Below are 27,007 nucleotides of genomic sequence, written 5' to 3'. Positions count from 1 at the left end.
ATTGTATGTATATATAGGGAAAGAAAGTGAGAAAATACAAAGAAGAAATGGTCCAAATCTTAATAATTCGATCGACACCATCACATGAACAACCTCTTTTTTTTTTCTTCTCTTGGACCAAATCCCTATTATTTACTTTACCATTGGTTCTTATTTTGTCGTATTGAGAAAAGTATAAAAAAGTATCGATACATATGCATTGTTCATACTACAAGAAATCGCTAACTTTTAATTCCTATAATACTTTATATTGTTAATCCAGACTTCAACTATGGAAATACACTTGGTATGTTGTTGTTGTACTTTATACTGTTAATATATTAGGGAAAAGTTCCAAAATTACTCCTCAACTATTGGAAATTGATCAGTTATACCCTTCATTTGATTTTGGTATCAAAAATACCCTCACCGTTAAGTTATTGGCTCACTTATGCCTCTATAACTAACATACTACCCTTTGTGATTTTAACCCATTAGAAAAAGATTTCCATCCTGACATGGTTGTTAACAAAAATATGAACAATTTTGGCTATAGCTGATTCAATTTGACATTAATTAATCTGGAATCTGGAAAGTTTGAAACAATTATATGGTCTCTGTTTTGCCTTTTCATAGTCTAACCATGCAGACTTAGAATTGTTGAACTCTAACCATGCAAGCTTAGAATTGTTTTTGTTTTGTTTTGCTTGGTAGTTAGCAAAGACCTCTTTCTATCAGGTTATTGTATTCACAATGTTAACTCCCCAGTTACACGAGTGAATAACTTAAATGGTCATCTAACTATAGTAAATTCTTCATTAAACTTATGAAACTTTTATTTGGTCTGACGATAAAGAGCACTGGCTTCAGAAAACTTAGGACTCTTCATGAACTTCTACACAGAAGATATGACGATTTCATTTTGATGAAACATTACTTTTTGTCAAATTATGTGCAAGCAATTGAATCAATTAATCTAAACGCTAATATGAAAATGTATATATTTTTTGGCTTAATATAGGGTTTGGTTTAGCCGAGTTCTTCATTTTGCTTAGATGGATCCGCTTTAGAGTCATTACAGTTGATATAAATCTACGTCTAGCTCATTCATCCTTATAGTAGAAGAAAATAACTGAGTTTATTTAAGAAACAAATAAAGATTTTGTAAGAATTATTAAGTCGGACGATCATTTCGAAAGTTTAGTTATGATGTGGCATCATCTTTCTGGCATTGAAAGTTGATTTTTCAGCTAAATGATTTTCTGGAAATTTAGGTTGGATAATGTTATGGGAGTTGATTGCTTATATGGTCACCTAACTATTGAAAATGGTGTAATAGAGTTACTTTTCTTCATTTTATAATGCAAAACTCCCTCAATTATTGGAAATGGTGTAACAATTTTTTTTTTAATCTTTTATTTTGTAACATAAAAGTCACTTTATTGTTGCTATGTCGCTCCACAATATACTCTTAGTGGGAAAATATATTTTTTGTAACAAGTTAATGACGTGACACAATGTTTAAAAGTAAAAAAAAAAAACAAAGGACGTAAAACCCAACCAATTTAACCAGATCTTTTCATACACATGATTACCATCTAACCTTGGTTAAGTGATATTTAATCTTTAGTTTTCATCTGCTAAGGTATGATCTGGGGGTCTTTCGGAAACAGTCTCCCTATCTTTCGAGATAGGGGTAAGGTCTGTATACACTTTACCCTCCCAGTCCCCACACTGGAATTTCACTGAGTATGTTGTTGTTGTTCTAGTAGTTTCATCTGCTAACGTTAAATTTTTTATTTGATGTAATCGTATCTGGATAAGTATTTACATGTATATATGCTTCCATGGAGGCCTCAAGGTGTCAATTTTGATTAATTTTTCAGGAACTATAAAATAAAAGAGGAACTTTTCTATTGGAAACAAGAACTTTGCATTAATAAGCTTTGACAGGTTTTATACAACAGAATAGCTGACATTTACTCAGTACCATATTGTTAATATTATTTCATTATAAGAAGATTCTATATATCATTTATATAAATGCAGCAATATCCTTATTAAGCTACTTGAGGGAAGACCATGAGGGGCTTGTTCATTTCGAATCTGATGCTGCTTTGGACATCAAGCATAAGCTGAAGCTTTACCTTTCCATCTAGAGAGTTAAAATGGTAAAAAAAATAAAAAGTTAGGAGCCATATATAGCATCATTTAATAATTACATATTCAAAATTTTAAGACAATGGGAATAAAAGATCGATCATTGAATTCGTTACTCGGTCGCGGCAATAAATGCAAATATAATAAACACTACTCCCTCCCTCTCAAAATATTTGTCGTCCTTACTAAAAATATTTATCGTTTTCTTTAATCAAGACAAAACTAAGTAACTTTTTCCCATTTACCGTTGCATTAATTAGAAACATTTAAGAGGATTTCACCATTGATGAAGCTGGTATTTATTGAGGAGAGATTACATGAAATATGTTAAGAGGGTAAAATAGTCAAAATGCTACACTTATAAATGCTTTCTTAAGGGGCGTGTAAATAAAAAATGCGACAAATATTTTGAGACGGAGGGAGTACTCCAGTCCATATTATTCGTTTGTCGTTTTGGTAAACTGAATTTGCTTTGAAAGATACTTGTTTTAGAAAAAACAACAAGTATATATGACTTCTTTTAAAAAAATCACCTTAGTTATGCTCTAAAAACAATGGAGTGCTAATTAATAAGAATTAAGGTTATTTAATGTCTTTGGCTTATGCAATAACGGCAAAAGACAGATAATATGGACCAGAGGTAATATATACATTTCAAAATTTTGCTTATGTATCTTATTAGAGAGAGAGACCTGAAAGTAAGTCTCAAGCTTAGTCTTTAGAGTAGCATGCTCTTGTTTCACTCCTTGGAATGTGTTCTTGCACCTGCAAAATTTGGTCCATAAATAATAAGGTTAGAAGTTTTGTACACTGACAGTCTATAATACTTTTGTACAATCAGATTAAATTGCATATAACAATTAACATATTTATGACAAACATGAGTTGATAGTTAACTTTAGAGTAGAATAAATAACTTCTTAACCTTTTCAAATATTGTTGTTACATCAAGGAAACTAGCTATAAGTAGGAGAAGGCAAGATACTTTACCCTTCTATATTTTTTGCATTACAATATTTCTGAAACTGAGAACATTGTCTTTTTACTCTTCTGGCACCAATGCTGCAACAAAAGTTCTAATATTAAATATTGTAATACATTTAGTAAAGAGAAATACATATACTGAAGGTACGGCGTATGGGTACTTCTAGAGTTCGAGATGTCTAACTTTAGACGCAATAAACAATATTATTTGTCCAGAATACCTTTTGAACAAAAACAGGTCAGCATGATAACTTTTACATATTGATATTTTTTCTTATATTATCATATTACCTTATACGTAATTAAAGGCAACTAACCATAATTAGTGGAACTAGTAACAAGAAAAATAAGGTAAGCGGCATGCATTTACAATGGATTAAACTGCACTAATATGGTATTAAAAAAATTATTTACACTATCAATAAATATGCGATAAATCCTTTATTAATAGACATAACCAAAAAAAGAAGTGGAACAATTTGAGAAAGGGAAATTTAATGATAAAAGTATATATGGAGATACATGCATGCAAATGAAGCAGTATACATAATCTTAGAAAAAGTCATGATACAACCTCCCAAATGATTAGATTCTCCACTACAAGTCTACAATTATATATTTGTCTAGGAATCAAGAAAAAGAATTCCTTTTTTTGCGTGTGCGCGCTAAAGATAAAGATATTCTTAAGTGATACAAAGTGGAAAAGTAACCATTCTACAAATAATAATAATAATAATAATAATAATAATAATAATAATAAAACACTCCAATTTGTTCAATTCCCTTTTTGGTAAAGTTACCATGTTTATGGAGTATTACTCTAAAACAAATAAAATGTTGGGGAAAAAGAAGATGCTAAATTTGAGGTGAAAAAAGTGTGGAGATCAGAAGAAAAAAAGAGGATTGCAGAATCATGCAAAAAATGACTAAGTGGAAAATGACTAAGTGGAATATGAGAATAAGAATTTTACTTGTTTTTCAACCCTACTCAATAATTGGTTGATCATTATTCACAAACTTTTATAGTTTGACTATATATATTCAAAGGGAGGTCCAAATATGGGCCCAAATAGATTCATTAAACTTTTCTATCTTTTTTGTTATTCTTTGAAAATGTGAACTCTCAACAGTCAACATAAGTACAAAAATATATAGGATCTAAGTTTATATTGTTCCTTTGTCCCAAAAAAATTGTCCTTTTTTTTTTATAGTTTGTCTCAAAAAAATTGTTTCTTTTTTATATATAGAAATAATTTAACTTTATGAGATAATTTACAGCCATACAAATATCTAGGACTTATTTTGGATCACACATTTCAAAAGTCTTCCTTTATTTATTAAACTTTGTACCAAATCAAAAGAGGACAATTTTTTTGAGACGGAGGGAGTATAACATATCAATTTTATATTATTAGTGTATTTTATCATGTTATAGAATGCTACTTGAAAATTTATTTATTTTAGATTACCAACTAAAATTATAATATAGAATCACCCGCAATTATCTTTCAAGTCCGATCTATTGTGTAAATATTTTTTGTACCTTCAGTACATATATAATACTCATAAACTCTAAATAATTACAGATGTATTATTGTGAACTTGGACATGCTACCTTGAGTTGCTACCCTTGAATTGGTACATCAAATTATCCAGCCTAGCAAAATTATAGGGTCCATTTTCCCTGCATAGAACAAAAGAAAAACAATATTTGGGTAAGCATTAATTACAAATATTAAAATTTCTTATATTCTCGGAAACAACCGTCCTACCTTGGTAGGAGTAAGGTCTGCGTACACTCTACCCTCCCCAGACCCCACGTTGTGGGATTTCACTGGGTTGTTGTTGTTATTAAAATTTCTTATATAATTTCCTGCATGATGTATATATTGTAAGTGGTGCTGAGGAATTAGAGAAATGACTTGGTGAATGACATGGGGAACAACAACAAAAAAAATCCTCTCTCTACAAAATCCTCTCCGTACATTCTCTAACGAATAGTCAACAACGGTAACTTCGTTCACTCCTTCCGGCCAATCGCCTCCCTATGGAGATGGCGGCTGGCCGGCGTGATCTCCCCCCAGATCTATTCAATCAAACAAACCCAATTTCACTACCAATCAAAACCCCTTATCTCGATGCTTTCACTAACCCCCAACCTCACAATAACCCACACCCAAGGGATACTGTAAAAGCTATGGTCACAAACACAATGGAATCCCCGCTGTCATTTTTTATGGAGAAGACTATTTCGGTATAATGGCTGAAGAGTGCAGATTTACGATTGCCGGAAAATTTCTAAGGGCGAGACCTCAAATTGAAAAAATTAGGGCTTCGGTTAAAGAGACGATTCCCCTCAAAGGTAAAGTAACAGTCGGAGTCTATGACAACAAAAATGTATTCATTGATGTCTATAATGAAGAGGATTTCAACTCGGTCTATTGTCGACATGCAATTGATGTTGAGGGACAGACGATGTGGCTCAGCAGGTGGTCGCCGGAATTTACACCGGAAGAAGACAGTCCTCTAACTCCGGTATGGGTTCTTTTACCCAAATTACCATTTCATTTGCATAATTGGCAGTACCTAAAACAAATCTTAAGCCCAATTGGTGTTCCTATGAATATGGATATGGCCACGAAATGTAGAACTAAGCCGAGCGTTGCCAAAGTTCGGGTGGAAATTGATTTATCCAAGCCTAGATTAAATACTATATTTGTGGGACAAAGAAATGCTTCAAATACTCTCCAAGGTTTTGAACAGAAATTTGAATATGAGGGAGTGCCTAAGTACTGCAATCACTGTAGACTACAAGGTCACTACATTGGCCAGTGTAGGAGATTGGAGAGGGAACTTGCTGAAGCAAAAGAGGCAAAAAAACATAACAATGATGTAGCCCATACTAAGAACAACATCAATCGCGACAAAACAGATCCTAAAGGAAATCTTGAAAATGCTACCCAATAGAAACAAGGGGGAAAAAAAAACAAGAATGTTCAAAATGTTGACACTGCCTCCATACCTGCAAATAATTTACAAAAGCAGGTTAACATTGAGAAGAATCAGGGGATTGCACAAACTAGAAGAGGAAGAGAGTTAAATCCTGATAACAGAGCTACAACAAAGAATAAAAGAAGGTGGAGTGAACCCCCTAAGCAGATGTACAAGCCAACTGGTGTTATTTTTGGGATTGACAAGCCTAACCCCACTAATGAGAGAACAGTCTCACTTGTAGAAATGTCCAAAGAAAAAGAAGCTGGGAATAATTCCTCTCATACCACTCCCAATGAAAGGAACAATCAAGATCCTAAGGAACAGATAGAAAATGAGGTGCAAACAAATACTAAGGAGCAGGAGGGACAAAATCAAATTGAAATTTTCCAAATCAATGATCCAAGTGAACTCCAAGTAGTTCTATTCGAAAATGATTGGAAAACTGTTACCAGAAAGAAAGGTAGAAATAGAACCCCTATTATGCAAATGGATGATCAGAACTACAATGCACAGTCGGGAAAAGGTCACACTGCTGCTAGCCAGCCTGTTTTTACCAGTCCTCTGAAGAAAACATCAGATAATAAAGGGTCTCAACATGATGAGGAGGGGGACATTCAACCATTACAAATTTGTGAAAGCAGTGATAAGAAGAAACAGGAGCTATCAATCAATACTTCATCTGGAAAAGGTGGAAATTGTCAAGATGAATGGGATGATGGAGAGTCTACTTCTGAGGAGGAAAATACCTCTGAGGAATCAACAGAGGACTGCCAAGAAAAAGAATCTCAGACTGATGTTTTCGAAAGAGACACTGAGTTTACTCAAAATGAGATTAAAGAGAGTTGTATGCAAAAAAAACCTCTCTCCAAGAGGCTTGAGCAAGACAAAAAGAGGAGGAAAGATCAGGGACTCCCCTATTACAAGGAATCAAAAGAAGATCGCACAAACACCTTCACAGAAACCTGTCAATGATTAGTACGCTAAACTGGAACATTAGGGGCATGAAGTCCCGGGCTGCAACTGAAAGGCTGAAGTTTTTTATCACTCAGTACAATTTATCCTTCATTGCTTTGCAAGAATCATTCATCAAGGAGGATAAGATGGAAACTTACAAAAATATACTTGGCATGCAGGATTGTTTTGCCAACTCTAGTAACAAGATTTGGATTTTCTGGAAAGCTGGCTTTCATTGTAACATCTTTGCTAATGAAGATAAAATGGTTACATGCAAGATCACTAATATTAACTCAGGGAAGATTTTCTACATCTCAACTGTTTATGCTAAATCAAGATCTGCTGGGAGAGAAGACTTATGGAGATATATGAGGATCTTTGCCTCCACCATCGACCAACCTTGGTCAGTCAGTGGTGATTTTAATTGTATCTTAAATGAAGAAGAGAAATATGGAGGAAGACCTTACAGTTTGAATAAAAGCATCCCCTTTATTGATTGTTTAAATGACTGTGGGCTATCAGATATGGGATTTACTGGAAATGCATTCACTTGGTGTAATGAGAGAAAGGAACAAGAAATCATATGGAAGAGATTGGATAGAGTTTTGGCTAATGAGAAATGGGATGAAGATATTGGAAATACTACAGTTCAACATTTGCCAAGACTTAGTTTGGATCATTGCCCCCTTCTCATCAGATTTTGTTTTGAAGAAAAAGCTTTCATCAGATACTTTAAGTTTCTTAATTTCTGGGCTGATCACAAGGATTTCCTTGATATTTTCAAGGCTAATTGGAAAAATGATACTAATGGCAATATATTTTGGAGAGTTCAACAGAAGATGAAAATTACAAGCAAAGCTTTGAGCTCATGGTCCAAGAGTAAGATAGGTGATATATTCAACAATTTAAAAGAAATGGAAGACAAAGTGAATCATCATGATGCACAGTATATGAATACTTTGAATCAAAATGATAGAGAGATCCTTCATAAAGCTAGAGCTGAACTAGTTATCCATCATAAAAGGGTGGATGCATACTGGAGGCAAAAAGCTCACCTGAAATGGCATTTGGAGGGGGATGAAAACACGAAGTATTTTCATAATATTTTCAGGGGAAGGAGGAAACACCTCCAAATCAACAGAATCCTGGATAATGGCAATTGGCTGGAAGAAGAGGAGGATGTTGCAGCTGCTGCTGTGAGGTATTTTCAATCCCTTTTTGATCAAAATGAATGCGATAATGACATGAAAATATTTAACAATGTTCCCACCATGCTTACTGATGATGATAATATGCTTCTAATGGCTGAACCTACTCTAGAGGAGGTCAGGAAAGCTGTATTTGATTCAGATCCCAATAGTTCCCCAGGACCTGATGGTTTTACTGCTTGTTTCTTTCAAAAAACCTGGGACATTATATGTTTTGATATGCTGGATTTAGTTAAAGCTGTTTTTAATGGTTATCAACTTACTAAATTTTTCACTAGCACATGTTTAGTGTTAATTCCTAAAATTGAGACCCCCCAATCTTTTTCTGATTTTAGACCAATCAGTTTGAGCAATATTTCTCAAAAAATCATTTCTAAAGTTATCAATGATAGATTGGCTAATATTATTCCCAAGATCATCTCCCCTAATCAAAGTGGATTTTTCAAAGGTAGGGCTATAGGGGAAAATGTGCTTTTAGCTCAAGAAATAATCCATGACATTAGAAAGCCTAACAAAGGGAGTAATGTTGCTATTAAATTAGATATGAACAAGGCTTATGATAGACTTTCATGGAATTTTTTGAGTAATGTTATGAGAAAAATGGGTTTTTCTGAAGATTGGATTGCTATTATTCTGAATTTGCTTTCAAACATGTGGTATACTATAATTATAAATGGAAAAAGACATGGTTTTTTCAAATCTAACAGGGGGATCAAACAAGGAGATCCTATCTCCCCCTATCTCTTTATTATTGCTTCTGAGGTTTTATCCAGTGGTTTGAACAACTTATATCAAGACCCCAAATTCAATGGTTTCCATATGGAGAATGAGGGTCCCAAGATCAACCATCTTGCCTATGCAGATGACTTGATCATCTTCTGCTCAGGCAAGACTTACACCCTGCAACTTATCAATAATTGTCTTACTACTTATGAAAAGAATTCTGGACAGGTTATTAATAAGGATAAGAGTTGTTTCTTGGTTGATAATAATGTCTCTACTAAGAGAATATCCATTATTGCTAACTGTCTATACCTCCAAAAAAAAAGATTTCCCCATCAACTATTTGGGCTGTCCTATTTTTGTTGGTAGGAAAAAGATTGAGTTTTTCACTAGCATTGCTACTAAAGTCATCAACAAAGTTAGTACTTGGAACAGTAATATTCTTTCTATAGGTGGAAAAATTATCTTGATCAAACATGTTTTAACTGCTATGCCTACTCATCTTCTTTCAATATGTCAGCCTCCTAAAACTATTTTCACTCAAATGGAAAGAGTCTTTCAAATTTTTTTATGGGGCAGTTTGGATGGTAAACAGAAGCACCATTGGGCTACTTATGACAAACTCTGCTTTCCTACTAAGGAAGGTGGAATTGGCATTAGACCCCTACATGAGATTTCAAACACTTTTGCTTCAAAACTTTGGTGGAATTTTAGAACAAAAAACTCTCTTTGGACTGATTTTCTTAAAGCTAAATACTGTAAAAGGATCCATCCTATGGCAAGGAAATTCAGTTATACTCATTCACATACTTGGAGAAGAATGATGAAAATCAGAGGTAAGATTGACAATCTCATTCAGTGGAGGATTAATTCGGGCAATGCTAGTTTTTGGTGGGATAATTGGACTGGTAAGGGTCATCTTGCCCAGTATGGTAATGCTTCTACCTCAATTAAGATTTTGGTACTTTCTTTTATTAACAATGGTAACTGGAACACTGGTAAGTTATCGCAAATCCTTCCTGTGGAGATAGTTAATATTATTCAGAGAGTTAAAATTAATTCTCCTAATCTTGATGATCAGCCCACTTGGACTGCCACCACAGATGGGAGTTTCTCTTGTAACTCTGCGTGGAATATTACTAGAACCCCCCCACAATCAATCACTTTTTAATACTATGACTTGGCACAAACATATCCCCCTAAAAATTTCCTTTTTTCTCTGGAGGTTACTTAGGAGGAAAACTGCAGTTGATACCAACATTATCAAATTTGGAGTGAACCTGCCATCCAAATGCTCCTGCTGCCTGAGATCTGAGCAAGAAAGTGAAGAACACCTTTATCACAACAGTGAAATCAGTAAAGATATATGGAGCCATTTCAGCAATCTATTTGGAGTAAACAACCACACTGCTTTCATCAGACAAAAAATCATCAACTGGTGGATCAAGAAAAGCAATAAACCAGTGATGAAATTCACTCTTCAAGTACTTCCCCACATCATTATATGGCAAATATGGAAGGTAAGATGTAAGAGTAGATTTGACAACAAGAAAATGAATATCCACATCTTGATTAACCAAATTTACCAACAGCTGAATATCATTATCCATCAGCAATTCAAGATGATCTATCCTTTTATGCAATGGAAACACCTATATGACATTATTTTTCACTCAGAACCCATCATCAAAGTACTACCTGTTAGCTGGAAAAAACCTGCTGTGGGATATGTCAAGCTTAACTCTGATGGTAGTTCATGGGGTAATCCTGGCCCATGTGGTGGAGGAGGAATTATTAGAAATGAGGAAGGTAAGATGATCACTGCCTATGCTACTGCCTATGGAGAAGATTCTAACAACTCTGCTGAAGCTTTTGCCTTATTGACTGGTGTAAGATGGTGCTGGAATAATGGGATAAAACTTGTGGAATTAGAATGTGATTCTGAATTACTCATACACTAGATATCTGGGAAATCAAAGCCTCCATGGAATATTTTGGATACTGTCCAGCAAATTAAAAGTTTGATGGAAAAGTTTGATCACTTTTTAACTTTGCACATATATAGAGAAGGGAACAAAGTTGCGGACAGACTTGCTAACTATGGTGTTGAATGCAATATACCGGTTTGGTTCCACACACCACAACAATTGCCAATAGAAGCCCGAGGATCATACAATATGGACAGACTACAATTCCCTTCTTTCAGAAGAAGATACAATCACAAAGTCATTCAAAGGAATAGGGATATAGATAGAATTTATACTTTTGATGTTCCTTGATGGACCTGATGTACATAGGGATAACCCAATTCTTTTGTGAGCTTATTTTGAAATCCTACCAATTATGTTATGAATGGAACGTGTTCCATTCAGGTAGGTGAGGGCTGTGTCTATACAGCCTTTTTTTGATATGTACTTTAACGTTTATTCAATAATATCATGATCTTTTCACAAAAAAAAAAAAAAAAGAATGACATGGGGAATTAACTTGGGAGAAAATGAGTTTTCCCTTGTTTTTTTAAGTGACATATCACGGTGATATTATGAATAAGATGAGTTGTTGACGTGCATATACATATATATATATGTTAGCATACTTGTAATAATCGAGACCAAATTTAGCATTTTGTGGTTTTTTTTCATTTTTTGCATGCAATAATATATAGGCGTAACAAAAAAGTTGAGGCGGTTTAACAAATAACTTGCATGTCAAGAGATAAGATTTTTCGTGGCGATTTTTTTAGTTGTCACAAAAATGAACGTCTTTATTACAACTCGAAGAGGTCGTCACAAAAAGTGATAGTTTTAGTGACAACCCTTATCGTCAAGGATAGTATTGATGATTATACTCTTTTTTTCAATAGTGACAACTACACTTGAGTTTTCACGAATATTTGTCTTTTCTGCGTAGAAAGAGAATCGTCTGGAAAAAATATTAAGCATTAGTGCCTATGGTTCCATTTTTTTATAGCTTGACAACTTCTTTAACAAAGTTAGGGTTTGCATCACCTTGCAATTCTTCAAGATGAATAAATTGTTCGTCAAGGTATCCCTGCACAAAAATATTAGTTATAATTAAAATTATTCACCTTTGTAACAACCAACAAATTAAATTTTATTCACTGACAGTATAAAATATTATTTATAGCTATAGATTCATTATCATTTGACCAACTCCAACAAGTTATCCACATAAATTAGGACAAGTGAAAAACTCAAAGTGAAAAACTACCAAACTACATTAGCTTATTACAGTTAAGTGATAGCGTGAGATGATAATACATATTATAGACCATAGTTAGAGATAAAGGTGTATACGAAAAGCTATATGTTCATTAGTTTGACGTAAGTATCAAGAGTGATTAATTTTTTTTTTTTAAATTGAAACTCCATAAAAACTAATATCTTTTCATATAATAGTACTACATGTCAAATAGAGCACACTCATTTCCTAAAGTTAGAATGATTTGTGAATTTTTTATTTAAATTTAAATTAAATAAAAATATGACCTGGTCCAGGAGGCTTCTCCTCATGTAAGCAGCTTGGCGTTGCTTTTGGTTCTCCATTTTTTTGTTTACGTAAAAAGGAAAGGAAATATTGAATTTAAAGAAGTATTAAAATCTGTTTGAAGAATACAACGAGGCTGTGACATACTTTTGCTAAAGATTGGTATGTACAATCAAACCTCTCTATAGTGGCAGCGTTTGTCCGGAAATTTCATGGCTACTATAGTGAGGTGCTGTTATGCATGTATACTGACATTCAATATTTAGATCTCATTTAGCTGTTATAAACAAAAGTACGCAAACAATTAACTTTTTGTACTTTTTATGTTATAAATGAAAACAATATACTTGTAAATTTTCAAATCTCAATTGATTTTGATATCTCATAAATTAAAAATTGAAAAGACTAATAAATTACTACTAAATTCATAACTAGTTGTACCACACAGATAAAGAATTAAAATCTATGAAACATAGGCATTTTTTATTAATTGAGAATTTAAATATTTCAAGTTTTATGCAAGAACTCTACAATTGTAGGCTGTTTATTAAATTCTAGAATCTTAGTGATAATATAACGCTTGAACTGACAAAGAATTGTGTCCGAACTTTCAGCAAAAAGAAATTCAATAGCTTTCCCTTCAAGGCTGTATAAATGCTTAGCAGTTGACTCTTCTATCTCCAAGTAGCAGTAGGTTGAGACTCTTCATTAACACTTTTGTTGTCACATATTTCTTACAAAATATTATTACACGCTATTTGAGTATGGCTGTTATAGAGAGGTAATTTTACAAAGAGTGTACTGCTATAATGGATGTCATTGCTGTTATAGGCAGAATGCTATTATAGAGAAGTAAATTATAACATGAAAAATCGGTTCAAGAGAAAATCAGGCCGTTAAAGTGAAATGTCATTATCACGAATGGCCATTATAGAGAGGTTTGACTGTATATATTGGGAAAGAAAGTGAGAAAATACAAAGAAGAAAAAGATTGATAAATGGTCCAAATCTTAATAATTCGATCGACACCATCACATGAAGAACCTCTTTTTTTCTTCTCTTGGACCAAATCCCTATTATTTACTTTACCATTGGTTCTTATTTTGTTGTATTGAGAAAAGTATAAAAAATTATCGATACATATGCATTGTTTATACTACAGAAAATCGCTAACTTTTATCTACGAATTCCTAGCTCGTTGGTAACGTTTCCAATGGCTTCCATCGGAAATCCCTTGCAGACGAACCGATTTCGAACGAGACGATATGGAAAATTAGTGATTTTCTAGCTTGGTAGTGAATAAATACATGTATGTCTGTGTTTAATATACTGACTTTTGTTATTTAAACATAACAACTTAATATATTTTGAGGTAAAGATTGAGTATGAACAAACATTTATTATTGAAAAAGCTTAGTTCTCCTTGTTATCAAACTCCCATTTTTCAGTCCATTAATTAACATGCTCTGGTATATACCTTCCCATCCATGATGGACACAAATAGAAATAATAGGACATCAAGTTGACGAATCTTTTGCCAATAAAAGTTTTACACATTTTCTAGTGCATTCTATATATATTCCAAGTCCTTTGTTCTCTCGAACCACTTATGTTGAGTTGCACAACTTACTTTCTATTTTACGCAGTATTATATTTTCGTCTATGGAATAGAACACGTTACTCTACCCATTTCAAGCTTAGCGTTTGCAGAATAATAAAGAACAAGAAAATAAAGGACCCAAAATTTTATGTGAGAACCAGCTAACTCATAAGGGCCAAAAAAACACGACCCACACCTCTGTAAGATTTTTCCAAAATCCACTACAACTGTGAGTCTGTGCAAATTCAAGTTACAAACTCTATAACCTAGGAACTATACTCTAATTCCTATCTCAACAATCTCCCAAATGCTGAGCCCACTCCAAGTTATCCCAACTTGGGGTTGAGTTTGACTAATTGTGTATACCTATAATTTATGCTTCTATGAAAGTGGATAAAAGTACAACTCAATAAACAACCTAATACATAAATTTAGACTCAATAACTGTAACACATAAACTCTATGAAACTATTTCTTCAATCTTCTTCGCAGTATCAGGTGGCACTTCTAGAATCAGAAGAATCAATATAACATTGATTGTATTCCCTCAAAATTCTGATTTCTCTATTTGTGAATGTGCAAACTTTCTTCATGGCATGACTTGAATATTTATAGCTCTAGGTTTGCCTCAAGTTAGCTGAACTTAATCCCTACGTGATAAGGCTCATTATGAGAGTTAGGGTTTGGTTTGACTTGGGATTCTTGCTTTCAACGCGGCTTCAGTATCCTTGTAAGAGTCTGAAGTATCTTGACAATTATGGCAAGAAATCCGGCAAACTTGTTCGCCAAGTCTTTACCATAAAATACAAATCCTACTCGCAGTAGGACTATGAGCTAGAACATGTTGTTGGACCTGGTTCAAGTACCTAGTTCATTTACCTGCTGCTCGCAGTAAGACTCTTAGCTGGAATATGTTTTTGGACTTGATTCAATCAACTCCATCTTCATCAGGATAAGCTTAATCACACATCTTGTTTCCCCCTGTTTTTATCTGTCTGCATATGGACCCTTCTAGTCTCACACACTTCTTTCCCCTGTCTTTTGTATTTGCACCCCTTTTCATATCTACACTCTGAAGAACATGTCTCAGACATGGTTCATTTCCCTTACCTCACACCAGCATATAGGATGGAATATCTTTATAGACCTAGTCCATCTACCCTTGTCTTGCTCTATCTGTCTGGTCTATTTGCCGCACTTATCTTTTGTTGTAACATATTTGCAGACATGATTCATGTGTTTTGTTTGTCTACAACTCTCTTGAGTAGATCATGTCCCCAAACCAGGTTCACCCACCTTGTTCAGCAGTTCTGTCCATCATTATTTTTGTGTCTAGTTCAATATTTGCCATTTCTTGTATCCCATCCATCTGTCTCTAAAGCTGGTTTACTATCCTTGTTCATTTACTTTGTCACTTATCAAATATTACATGCTTATGTCAGCAAATTAAAAAAAAAGTAGGAAATAGTAGTGGATAAATTTTCTATCGCTAAGCAGTACAAATATGTCACTAGTTTTATTTACCAACGATTAGCGATGAGGTATTTGTAACGAATCCCTTATTTTAGCGATGAGGTATTTGCAAAGGATCCTTTTATTTTATTTTTTATGATTGGGTGAACTTGTAGCCAACCTCTCATTTTGACTTTAATTAGTTAACAATACCAACATTAAATAGTTTAATTTCACCAAGAAATAAACTAATATAATACATCGCGTGATGTACAGTCAAACCTCTCTATAATAGCATCGTTGGGTCTGACATTTTTCAGCTGTTATAAAGAATGACTGTTATACACCTATAACAACATTGACATTTAAATAATATTTCGATGTTATAGGCAAAAAAGATGCATAAAATCTAATTTTCATTTTTAATTGCCAAATCCTAAGCTTAATCACACTTTGTGTAACGAAGGAAAATCGTTTAATGATGAAAATATATATATATATATATATATATTTGGTGTAACAATGTATTAAATGATCAAATATTTGGTTAAAATATCAACACTTATTATTGGTAATCATAGATATACTATTTTTATAATGATGGGTAATTATTATATTACCAAAATAAGAAGATAGCTATTATATGGGAGTAATTTGCAAAGAGCGTACTGTTGTATAGTTGGTTGTTGCTGTTATAGGTGAAACGTTGTTATAGAGAAATAAAATAAAGCATAAAAAATCAGTTCCAAAAAATGTTGGTTGTTATAGAGAGATGCTGTTATATGCGGGTGTCGTTATAGAGAGGTCTGACTGTACTTAAGTATCAGCAAACTCTCGAAGTCGAATCCATATGTTACATCACAAATTTCGGCCGCTCAAATCAGTTGTCGCTAAACTTTAAGGTCGTTTGGTTCAAAGACAAGTTATACATGGATTAGTAATTCTCCCTCCGCTTCAATTTATGGATATAGTTTGACTGGACACGGAGTTTAAGAAATAAAGGAAGACTTTTGAATCTTGTGATCTAAAATAAGCCAAATATATTTGTGGGCTATAAATCATCTCGTTAAGCGTAAAAGGTAAAGTTTAAAATTAGATTGTTGTCAACTAAGGAAATCTATCATTCTTTTTTGGAAAGACTAAAAAAGAAAGTATATCACATAAATTGGAACAGAGGGAGTATATATGAATTAGTAATACAAAGATTATTTTTGTATGATGTTTGGTTCATTTCACTAAAAATGGACACAAAAGATACCATTTGAATATTTATTTATTTTTAAAACTAAAAAACAATTTGTTGCAATTATATCCTTGGGTGCTTGGTGGTTATAGGTTTCTTGGAACAAAGTAAGGCTAGTTATGTCATTTAGCCTTTTATCCATATATAAGCTATCTATGGATTAGTTATCGCATGGTAGTGGTGGTATAAAATAATATACCCTTTGGTGTATTAAATAATCTCGATATTAGTAATACATGTCCCAAAATATCAACCAAACATGATAGAAAATAATACCACATATAATATCATGACTATTTTATCTAAGACCTCTTATCGAATGAGCTCTAATATATTGCAATGTTAGATATATTGTAAACAACAATCCTAAAAGTGGCTTTATCCCCAATTTTTCTGATATCCTGGTCTATTTTAGGATTAATGATAGAGCCAAATAAGAAATAAAGAAAGTAAATATGTGCAATCATAAATAGAGTTATGGTCCCTCAGATCAGACATATAAATTTCTTCTAATGACTCGTCGTTGGAAAAGAGAATTATATTCTTGAAATTCATATGCCTTGCCGCCTAATTTGGAAGGTCCATCGATAACCGCAAAACTAAAGATTTTCATGATATTCATGGATTCAGATACGCTTTTGCATTTCATTTATTTCCTTAAAGATTTGTAGATTTAATATTCCATCTATTTCAATCTATGTGAACTCATTTTCTTATTAGGTCATGCAAAAAAAAAAAAAAAACTTTTTCAATTTTTGGAAACAATTTACCTTTAAGCAATGATTTATAACCACACGAAATATATGTGACTCATTTAACACAACAAATTTAAAAATCTTCTTTTTATTCTTAAATTCCGTGCCTAATAAAATGAGTTCACATAAATTAAAATAGAGGGAATTAAATTGTACTAGTTACTACTATACTTGATAACAAGTAATGATATAATTAAGATTATATCCCAAGTATAGTTCATAGTACGTAGGCTTTCATTTATAGTGTGGAATAATACGTATACAAACTTAGAGACAGTCATCAATGTGTCTCATTATCTATATCAAAAGGTATGTCAACTAGATGTCCAAAATATAAGAAAAAAACAAGGCATGTGCTTTATTCCCCTTCCACCAAATTCAATGAAACCAAATAGAACCCATTGACCTCTCACTATATACCCCTAGGCTCCGTTTGGACATGGTTTGAAGCCATGGTTGGAATTCATGTTTGGACATGTAAATTTGGATATTTTAAGGAGTATTTTCTCTTATAAACATAAAAATCCACAAGTTGTGAAAACTATCAAAACAGTCTCAATTCTTATACAATCTTACCAAATGAGCAAGTTATAGTTTATAACAAAATCAATACGCTAATTCATAATAACCGGCTCAAAATTAATAGTAGAAGACCTTTCTAAAAATACAACATCAATTGATCAAATTTTAGTTCAATAAATAAAATTAAACTATTGGCCTTTTTTTACAAAATTAAAAGGTTTGTAGACATAAATAAAATTTGGTGGAAGTTAATGATGATTGTTGGGGGTAATTGTTAAAAATATCTACCAACTTATAGGTCTTTTTTTTATAAAATATAAACTTATAGGTTAGATTTTATATTTTAAAAAGTTGAAACCATGATTTCAAACGCATGTCCAAACGTTGGTTTGCAACAGTGGTTTCAAACAATTGTTTCAAAACTCATGGCCAAACGCCTACCTAGTATGGCAAAGTATTAAAGATTCGTGGTCACATATATATTTACCTTTATGGAAGTGGGTGGACGGGTTAATAAATAAAAGGTATCAGAATATGATCGGAGGCTATCATTTTCCTTTCATTGGTAAAAATTGGTCGTCTTTCCAATCATTTTCTTGTATATGCTGATGATAAGGAATAAACTGTACTATAGGAATATTATCATCTTATGTGGACATCTTCTACTATTAAAATTCCACCGCTCTTAATTGTCATTTGCAGTGATGAACTCAAAAAAATTCAAAATTTAATACTACATAGATTGATATGGTTAATTATATAGAACTAGGTGGAGAAGCATTTCTATTACTCTATTATGTGCACTACTAGTAGACATATTAATATTGCTGGCACCAGCGGAGAATTTGTAGCCTTAATTATAGGGCACGTTAAACTATGATCTCTTCACAAAATTAGGTATTTTATATACATATTTACTAAAACTGATCTAATGGCATCCTTGCTCCAAAAAGATTGGCGGCTGCACTTGGTGGAAAGCTTAGTTATTTACATAGAAGAACATGAATCAATTCTCACTTAATGCTTCCTTTTTTTTTTTTTTAAGTGGTGCACCCACGTTCAAGAAGTTCTAGATTCACCTCTGACTGTCGCGGGCTAGGTTTTATTGCATGCCAATTCTATTGTAGTGCTTTTGTAACCAAAAGGAACGGAGGCTTGTGCAGAGGGGCATGCAAAACTACTCTTTGCGTACACCGCGCAGTGGCAGGCCCACGACCACTCACATGCATGCACATATATTTGTACAGACATCGATGGACGTACAATGTGTAATATATGGTTCAACCAAACACAATAATTTTGAGGGCATACTTGCCAGTTGAGGCCAAGTTTGAGAGCTTGCTTATGCATTATGCCTTTCTTTAGTTGTCACAAAAATGAACGTCTTTATTACAACTTGAAGAGGTCGTCACAAAAAGTGATAGTTTTAGTGACAACCCTTATCGTCAAGGATAGTATTGATGATTATACTATTTTTTTCAATAGTGACAACTACACCCGAGTTTTCACGAATATTTGTCTTTTCCGCGTAGAAAAATATTTGTTTGGAAAAAATATTTGACTTACCTAAGCATTAGATAATCTAAAAGGGATCGAAGTTAACTTAATTAACACTGTTATGACTTATGATAATCATATAAAAAAATAACTTCTTACAGTGCAACTTCAATATTGGGAATAAATCTGGCTGAATCTGTGTAAAATAGCTTGACAACTTCTTCAACAAAGTTAGGGTTTGCATCATCATGCAATTGTTCATCAAGGTATCCCTACACAAAAATACTAGTTATAAAATTATTCACCTTTGTAACAAATAACAAATTAAATTTTATTCACTGACCGTATGAAATATTATTTATAGCTATAGATTCATTATCATTTGACCGACTCCAATAAGTTATCTACATAAGTTAGGACGGAAGAAGTAATAATTTTTTAATCGTAATAAGTGAAAAACTCAAACTGAAAAAACTTTTTCATCGTCCAATATTTACACCAAACTACATTAGCTTATTACAGTTAAGTGAGAGTGTGAGATGATAACACATATTATTGCCCATAGTTAGAGATAAAGGTGTATACGAAAAGCTATGTGTTTATTAGTTTGACGTCAGTATCAAGACTCAAGAGTAATTAATTTTTTTTTGAAATTGAAACTCCACAATAAAACTAATATCTTTTCATATAATAGTACAACATATCAAATAGAGCACACCCATCACCTAAATTTAGAATGATTTGTGAATTTTGTATTTAAATTTAAGAAATAATTACATGTGACTAAGTAATTAAATAAAATATGACCTGGTCCAAGAGGCTTCTCCTCATGTAAGCAGTTTGGCGTTTCTTTTGGTTCTCCATTTTTTTGTTTATGTAAAAAGGAAAGGAAATATTGAATTTATAGTGCCAAACAATGGTGGAGATTTACGACTCAAGACTCTCTGTGGAGTCAATTGCTCAAGGCTAAATATAGTCCTAGATCCCATCATGTCATTGTTAAATGGAGAAGTGGTCAATCCCACAACTGGAAATCCATGGCTGACATCAAAGAAAAAGTGGAGATGGCCATTTTTTGTAATATTGGTAGAGGCAATGTCTCCTTTTGGTATGATCAATGGACTTCTCTAGGTCCTCTCTATAAATAACTACTAACAGGGACTGTCCCCAATAGGATTGTCATTAGAGATGCCTTTGATAGTCAAAACTGGTACTGGAATGCTTGTGGGGATGTACCTGATAACATCAAAGATCACATTCTTCATATGAATCTCAAGTTCTATGATGAAGAGGATAAACCATGCTGGATGAAAACAAACTCAGGCAGTTTTTAGACAGGAAGTCCATGGAATTTCTTGAGGTCACATAGAAGGGAGGGTCCTTTTATCAGCAACTTGTGGAACAAGTCCATACCTTTCAAAATGTCCTTCTTTGTGTGGAGAATTCTTAAAAGGAAAGTCTCAACCGAGGATATTATTAACAGAGCTCATACTAATGATACTTCTAACTGTGTTTGTTGCAGGATAGCGCAAACCTGAAACTCTGAAACATATTTTTCTTGATGGACCACTTGCAACTGCTGTAAGGAACCACTTTGGTTGCCAATTTGGCATTCCTAGCCAGTTCAATTCCTTGCAGCTTACCCTTGATACTTGGTGGAATTCAAGTCCTTCTAATCCTGTTATTGCTTTACTCTTCAAAATTTGCCCTATAATCATTACTTGGTTTTTGTGGAAAACTAGATGCAGTGGTACATATGGCAATAAAAAACCTTTCTTGCCCAGAATTTTCCATCAGATCTCCCAAAACATTTTAAACGTAGTATGACTTCAGTTTCTTAATTTTAAATATGACCTATCTTGGATGGATCGAACTAACTTGCCTTCTTGAGACAAAAAAATGGCTTTTAAAGTGTGTTAAGACAGTCTTCTGGAAGAGACCAGCCGTCAACTTTCTCAAAATAAATAGCGATGGAAGTCACAAGGATGGTTCCAGTGGTGAAGGAGGTGTGATCAGAGACTCTCAAGGGAAGATGATCATGGCATACTCCATCCCTTTTGACGAGGTTTCCAGCAATGTAGCTGAAGCCAAAGCCCTTCTTTTTGGCATCCAATGGAGCATTCAAAATGGGATAAATTCATTGGAGTTGGAAACTGATTCCATGATCCTTGCAGCATGGGTTAAAGATGTATTCAAGATTCCTTGGCAAGTTGATGCAACCATCAAGGAAATTAAAAGAGCTTTGATTGGCACTTCTTGATCGATTCAACATTGTTTTAGAAAAGCTAACAAGGTGGCGAACAATCTTGCTTCATTGAGCCACTCGTCTCAGACCAACAAGCTTTACAACAATTTTGATGATCTCCCCCGAAAGGTCAAAGGTCTGATCAATATGGACAAAGCAGGCTTCCCAGACTTTCGGGTAAGGAACAAAAAAGCTAAAGAAATCAATCTCAGTGATGTGGTACATAATGTATAGTTGGTACCTACTTTTTTGTGAGTCCAAAGGAAAATATGAGACCACTACTCTCATCAACTGTAAAGAGCCTTCGGGCGATAAGTTTTGCTTATTTAATAAGACATTGTCTTGGAGGAAACATTATAGCACAATGGGCATGTCCATTGGCTTAAGTAGACTTGGAGAGGTTAGGCAGCATGTACCTCGAGTTCATGTATTCTCATTTTGGATTTTAATATTCAAGGCAGGGGTCACCTAACCCCCCACCATGAAGGTGGCTTTAAATAAATAAAAAAAAAGGAATTCTTAAAATCTGTTTGAGCAATACAAAGAGGCTATGACATACTATTACTAAAGGATAGAATTGTATGTATATATAGGGAAAAAAGTGAGAAAATATAAAGAAGAAAAAGATTGACAAATGGTCCAAATCTTAATAATTCGATCGACACCATCACATGAAGAACCTCTTTTTTTTTTCTTCTCTTGGACCAAATCCCTATTATTTACTTTACCATTGGTTCTTATTTTGTTGTATTGAGAAAAGTATAAAATAGTATCGATACATATGCATTGTTCATACTGCAAGAAATCGCTAACTTTTAATTCCTATAATACTTTATACTGTCAATCCAGACTTCAACTATAGAATACACTTGGTATGTTGTTGTACTTTATACTATTAATATATTAGGGAAAAGGTCCAAAATTACTCCTCAACTATTGGAAATTGATCAATTATACCCTCCGTTTGATTTTGGTATCAAAAATACCCTCACGTTAAATTATTGGCTCACTTATGCCTCTATAACTAACATACTACCCGCTGTGATTTTAACCCATTAAAAATAGATTTACATCCTGACATGTTTGTTAACAAGAATATGGACAATTTTGGTTATAGCTGATTCAATTTGACATTAATTAATCTGGAATCTAGAAATTTTGAAGCAATTTTATGATCTCTGTTTTGCTTTTTCATACTCTAACTATGCAGACTCAGAATTGTTGAACTCTAACCATGCAGGCTTAGAATTGTTTTTGTTTTGTTTTGTTCGATAGTGAGCAAAGACCTTTCTATCAAGTTATTGTGTTCACAATGTTTAACTCCCCAGTTACCTGAGTGAATAACTTAAATGGTCATCCAACTATAGTAAATTCTTCATTAAACTTATGAAACTTTTATTTAGTCTGACTATAGAGAGCACTGACTTCAAAAAACTTAGGGCTCTTCATGAACTTCTGCACAGAAGATATGATGATTTCATTCAGATGAAAAATTACTTTTTGTGAAATTATGTGCAAGCAATTGAATCGATTAATCTAAACGCTAATATGAAAATGTATATATTTTTTGGCTTAATATGGGGTTTGGTTTAGCAGAGAATTGTTTGTCTTGCTTAGATGGACCCGCTTTACAGTCATTCAGTTGATATAACTCTACGTCTAGCTCATTCATCCTTATAGTAGAAGAACATAACTGAGTTTATTTAAGAAATAAATGAAGATTTTGTAAGAATTATTAAGCTGGACGATCATTTGAGAAATTCGAAAGTTTAGTTATGATGTGGCATCATCTTTCTGGCATTGAAAGTTGATTTTTCAGCTAAGTGATTTTCTGGAATGTTGGGTTGAATAATGTAATTATGGGAGTTGATTGCTTATATGGTCAGCTAATTATTGGAAATGGTGTAATATGTAGAATTCTTAAGCCAAATCAGAGGGAAACGATTTGTTATTGATGATGAATATAGTCGTGTACAGCATATCCTTTTATATGAGTAAATACAAGAGACCTTAGCCTACTATAAGTGATATACATGAGAGAGTTCTATTCAGGCTTAACTATACTAGTCTAAGACTTATCATAACTAACTAAGTACAAGCGATTGAATACATATGAGACTCAAGTTAGTCGGATAACCAACTGCATACAATGCATATTAGGATTCTTATCTTCAACACTTCCCCTCAAGCAAGTGGGTGGAGGAACTGTCACTCCTAGCTTGCTCCTGAAACCAATAAACATCTGCTTAGTCAAAGTCTTAGTGTGTATATCAGCTAGCTGATCCTTTGACCTCACAAACTGTGTTAGCAACTGTCCTCTAGCCACCTTTTCTCTAACAAAATATTAGTCCATCTCAACATGCTTAGTTCTTGCATGCAGTACTGGATTAACAGTCATGTACAGAGCACTTAAATTATCACAGTACAATATAAGGACTTTCCTGATATATACTCCAATATCATGAAGAATGTATGTGATCCATGTCGTCGCAGCTGTAGTAGATGCTAATGCTCTATATTCAGCTTCAGCACTTGATCTTGCCACTGTAGATTGTTTCTTGGATGCCCAAGAAATGCAGTTTGCTCCTAGATAGATGTTGTAGCCTGTAGTTGATCTCCTAGTTGTTGTACAGCCTCCCCAGTCTGCATCTGAGTAACCATATAACCTACAAGTAGCCTATGAAATGATTTTGAGTCCATGATGCAGAGTTCCTTTGACATATCTGAGGATCTTTTTTACACCTTGAAGGTGTTCACTATTTGGATTCTGCATAAACTTGCTAGCCAAGTTGACTGCATGAGTGATATCAGGCCTGGTGAGTGTTAAGTACTGTAAACTCCCAACAATGCTTCTGTACAAAGAGACATCAACAGGGCTGCCTGTTACTTCTTGTAGGCCATGTTTCTGAGCCAAAGGTGTATGTACTGCCTTTACTAGTGTCATATAAATCTTATGCAGGAGTTCAGCTGCATACTTGCCTTGACTCAAATGAATTCCTCCTGAGAACTGTTTGACTTCAATACCTAAGAAGAAATGAAGTGATCCAAGATCCTTCATTGCAAATTCTTTGCCTAATGTGGTGACCACCTTTGAGACATTCTCATGATTACTTCCTGTTATTATGATATCATCCACATATAACAGAAGTAAAATGGTTCCTCTTTTGTAATGCAAAGTGAATAAGGAAGAATCTGTTTTGCTACATATGAATCCTAGGTGAAGTAAGTGCAAACTAAACCTATCAAACCAAGCTCTAGGATCTTGTTTGAGTCCATACAATGCTTTCTTTAAAGAACACACATGATTTGGATACCTGAGATCAGTGAATCCTGAAGGTTGGCTCATAAACACCTCTTCTTGTAAATGACTATGAAGGAATACATTCTTGACATCTAGCTGTCTGATTTTCCAGTTTGAGCTGATTGCAACTGACATTACAACTCTTATAGTAGTAGCTTTAATCATAGGGCTGAAAGTTTCCTCAAAGTGAATTCCTTCAAGCTGAGAAAAGCCTGTAGCAACTAGTCTTGCTTTGTGTCTGTCTATGGTTCCATCTGCCTTCAACTTGGTTTTGAACACCTATTTTGAGCCAACTATGTTCATTCCTGTTGTTTTTGGCACCAGTATCCAAGTGTTGTTATTATGCAAGGCATTAATCTCCTCTTGCTTGCTGCAAGCCAGTGTGGACTCTTCAAGGCTTCTTTAACGTTTGTTGGTTCCTTGTATGTTTCTACTTTGCTAGCAGTAAGGGAAACATGTGCTGTGGGAGCAGTCCTAGCCTTGTACCTTGTCATCATGTGATGTCCTTGTTCACCAGAGATTGTAGGACCTATAACTTCTACTGGTGAATCTGGATCTGCATTTGCTTGATGTGAAACATGAACTGCATCACTAGGAGGATTGAACCATTTTGAGACGTCCACCTCCAGCTGTATTCCTTGAGGATTATTTACAGACACAATGTTGTCTTGTGCTGTATTTGTCTCCATGTTGTCATCAGAGTCACTACTTGAAACCTGATCATCATTAAGAACTTATATGTCTGATGCATGATCCTGATTAGTTGCTGCTTCATCATCATCAGCTGTAGTAAACTGCAGCATATCATGCCGAGTAGTTGCATCATCTGTGGGCACCTCCTCTGAAATGACAGCATCAGTATTCGCAAGAGCATGATCACTAGGTAGCATTTCTTCTAGATTTTGCACCTGTAACTTAGAGAAAAACTCAGTAAAAATAGCTAAGTGAGTTGAAACATCAGGGTTTGCCTCCTTCTGATCTGAGTGCACATAAGGTAGTAGAGACTCATAAAGATCACATGTCTAGAAACATACACTCTTCTTGTTGGAGGATGATAACACCTATATCCCTTATGCAAACTATTGTATCCTATAAACACACAAGGATAAGTTTTTGGACTAAACTTTGTACTGCCTTTTATGTATGGAAAACACCTACATCCAAACACCTTTAGACTGTTGTAGTCAGGTTGAGCACCAAACAACTTAACAAAAGGTGTTTCCATTTTTAAAACTGATGAAGGCAGTCTGTTTATGAGGAACACTGCTGTCAAAAATGCTTCTACCCATAGGAATAAAGGCAACTTTGCATGAAACAGTAGAGTTAGTCCAGTTTCAACATATGCTTGTGTTTCCTTTCAGCAATTCCATTTTGTTCTGGTGTGTTAGGACAAGAAATATGTCTTATGATACCAAAATCCTTCATATGTTTGATGAACTTAGTTTTTATGAATTCACCACCTCCATCACACTGAAATATCTTTATGACCTTTGAAAACTGCTTTTCTACCATTTTCTGAAATTTGAGAAAAGTGTCAAAGAAGTCTGACTTCTTTCTCAATGGATAGACCCATGAATATCTTGTATGATCATCAACAAACACCACATAATATATCATATGTTGAGATGATTCAACTGGAGCAGGACCCCACAGATCACAATGGATTTTTAATAAAAGTTCTTTTTCAATTTTATTTCTCAAAGCCAAAAGGTACTTTACAACTCTTCCTTAACTGACAACTAGAACAAACACTAGGCACTTTATTCCAACTACTAACATCAATGCAACTACTTCTACTCAAAATTTGTAAAGATCTTAAACTAGGATGTCTTAATCTATTATGCCAAATTGTGTTTGTTTTCTTCCAGTCTTGTGCAGCAGTT

General features: G+C 33.9%; 1 protein-coding gene across 1 annotated transcript; it reads right to left on the bottom strand.

The window, feature by feature from the left end:
• Positions 1–814: 814 nt before the first annotated feature.
• On the bottom strand, positions 815–20,442 carry LOC132599908 (histidine-containing phosphotransfer protein 4-like). The gene is made up of 6 exons (XM_060313073.1): positions 20,386–20,442; positions 19,738–19,850; positions 4,739–4,807; positions 3,130–3,201; positions 2,832–2,904; positions 815–874 (listed from the first exon to the last, which is right to left on the bottom strand). The coding sequence occupies exons 1-6, from the start codon at positions 20,440–20,442 to the stop codon at positions 815–817; spliced, it is 444 nt and encodes a 147-aa protein (XP_060169056.1).
• Between the last annotated feature and the right edge of the window lie 6,565 nt (positions 20,443–27,007).

The sequence above is a fragment of the Lycium barbarum genome, chromosome 6, assembly GCF_019175385.1.
Source record: "Lycium barbarum isolate Lr01 chromosome 6, ASM1917538v2, whole genome shotgun sequence".
Taxonomy (NCBI): Eukaryota; Viridiplantae; Streptophyta; class Magnoliopsida; order Solanales; family Solanaceae; genus Lycium; species Lycium barbarum.
This window is presented reverse-complemented; position numbering and strand designations above follow the sequence as displayed.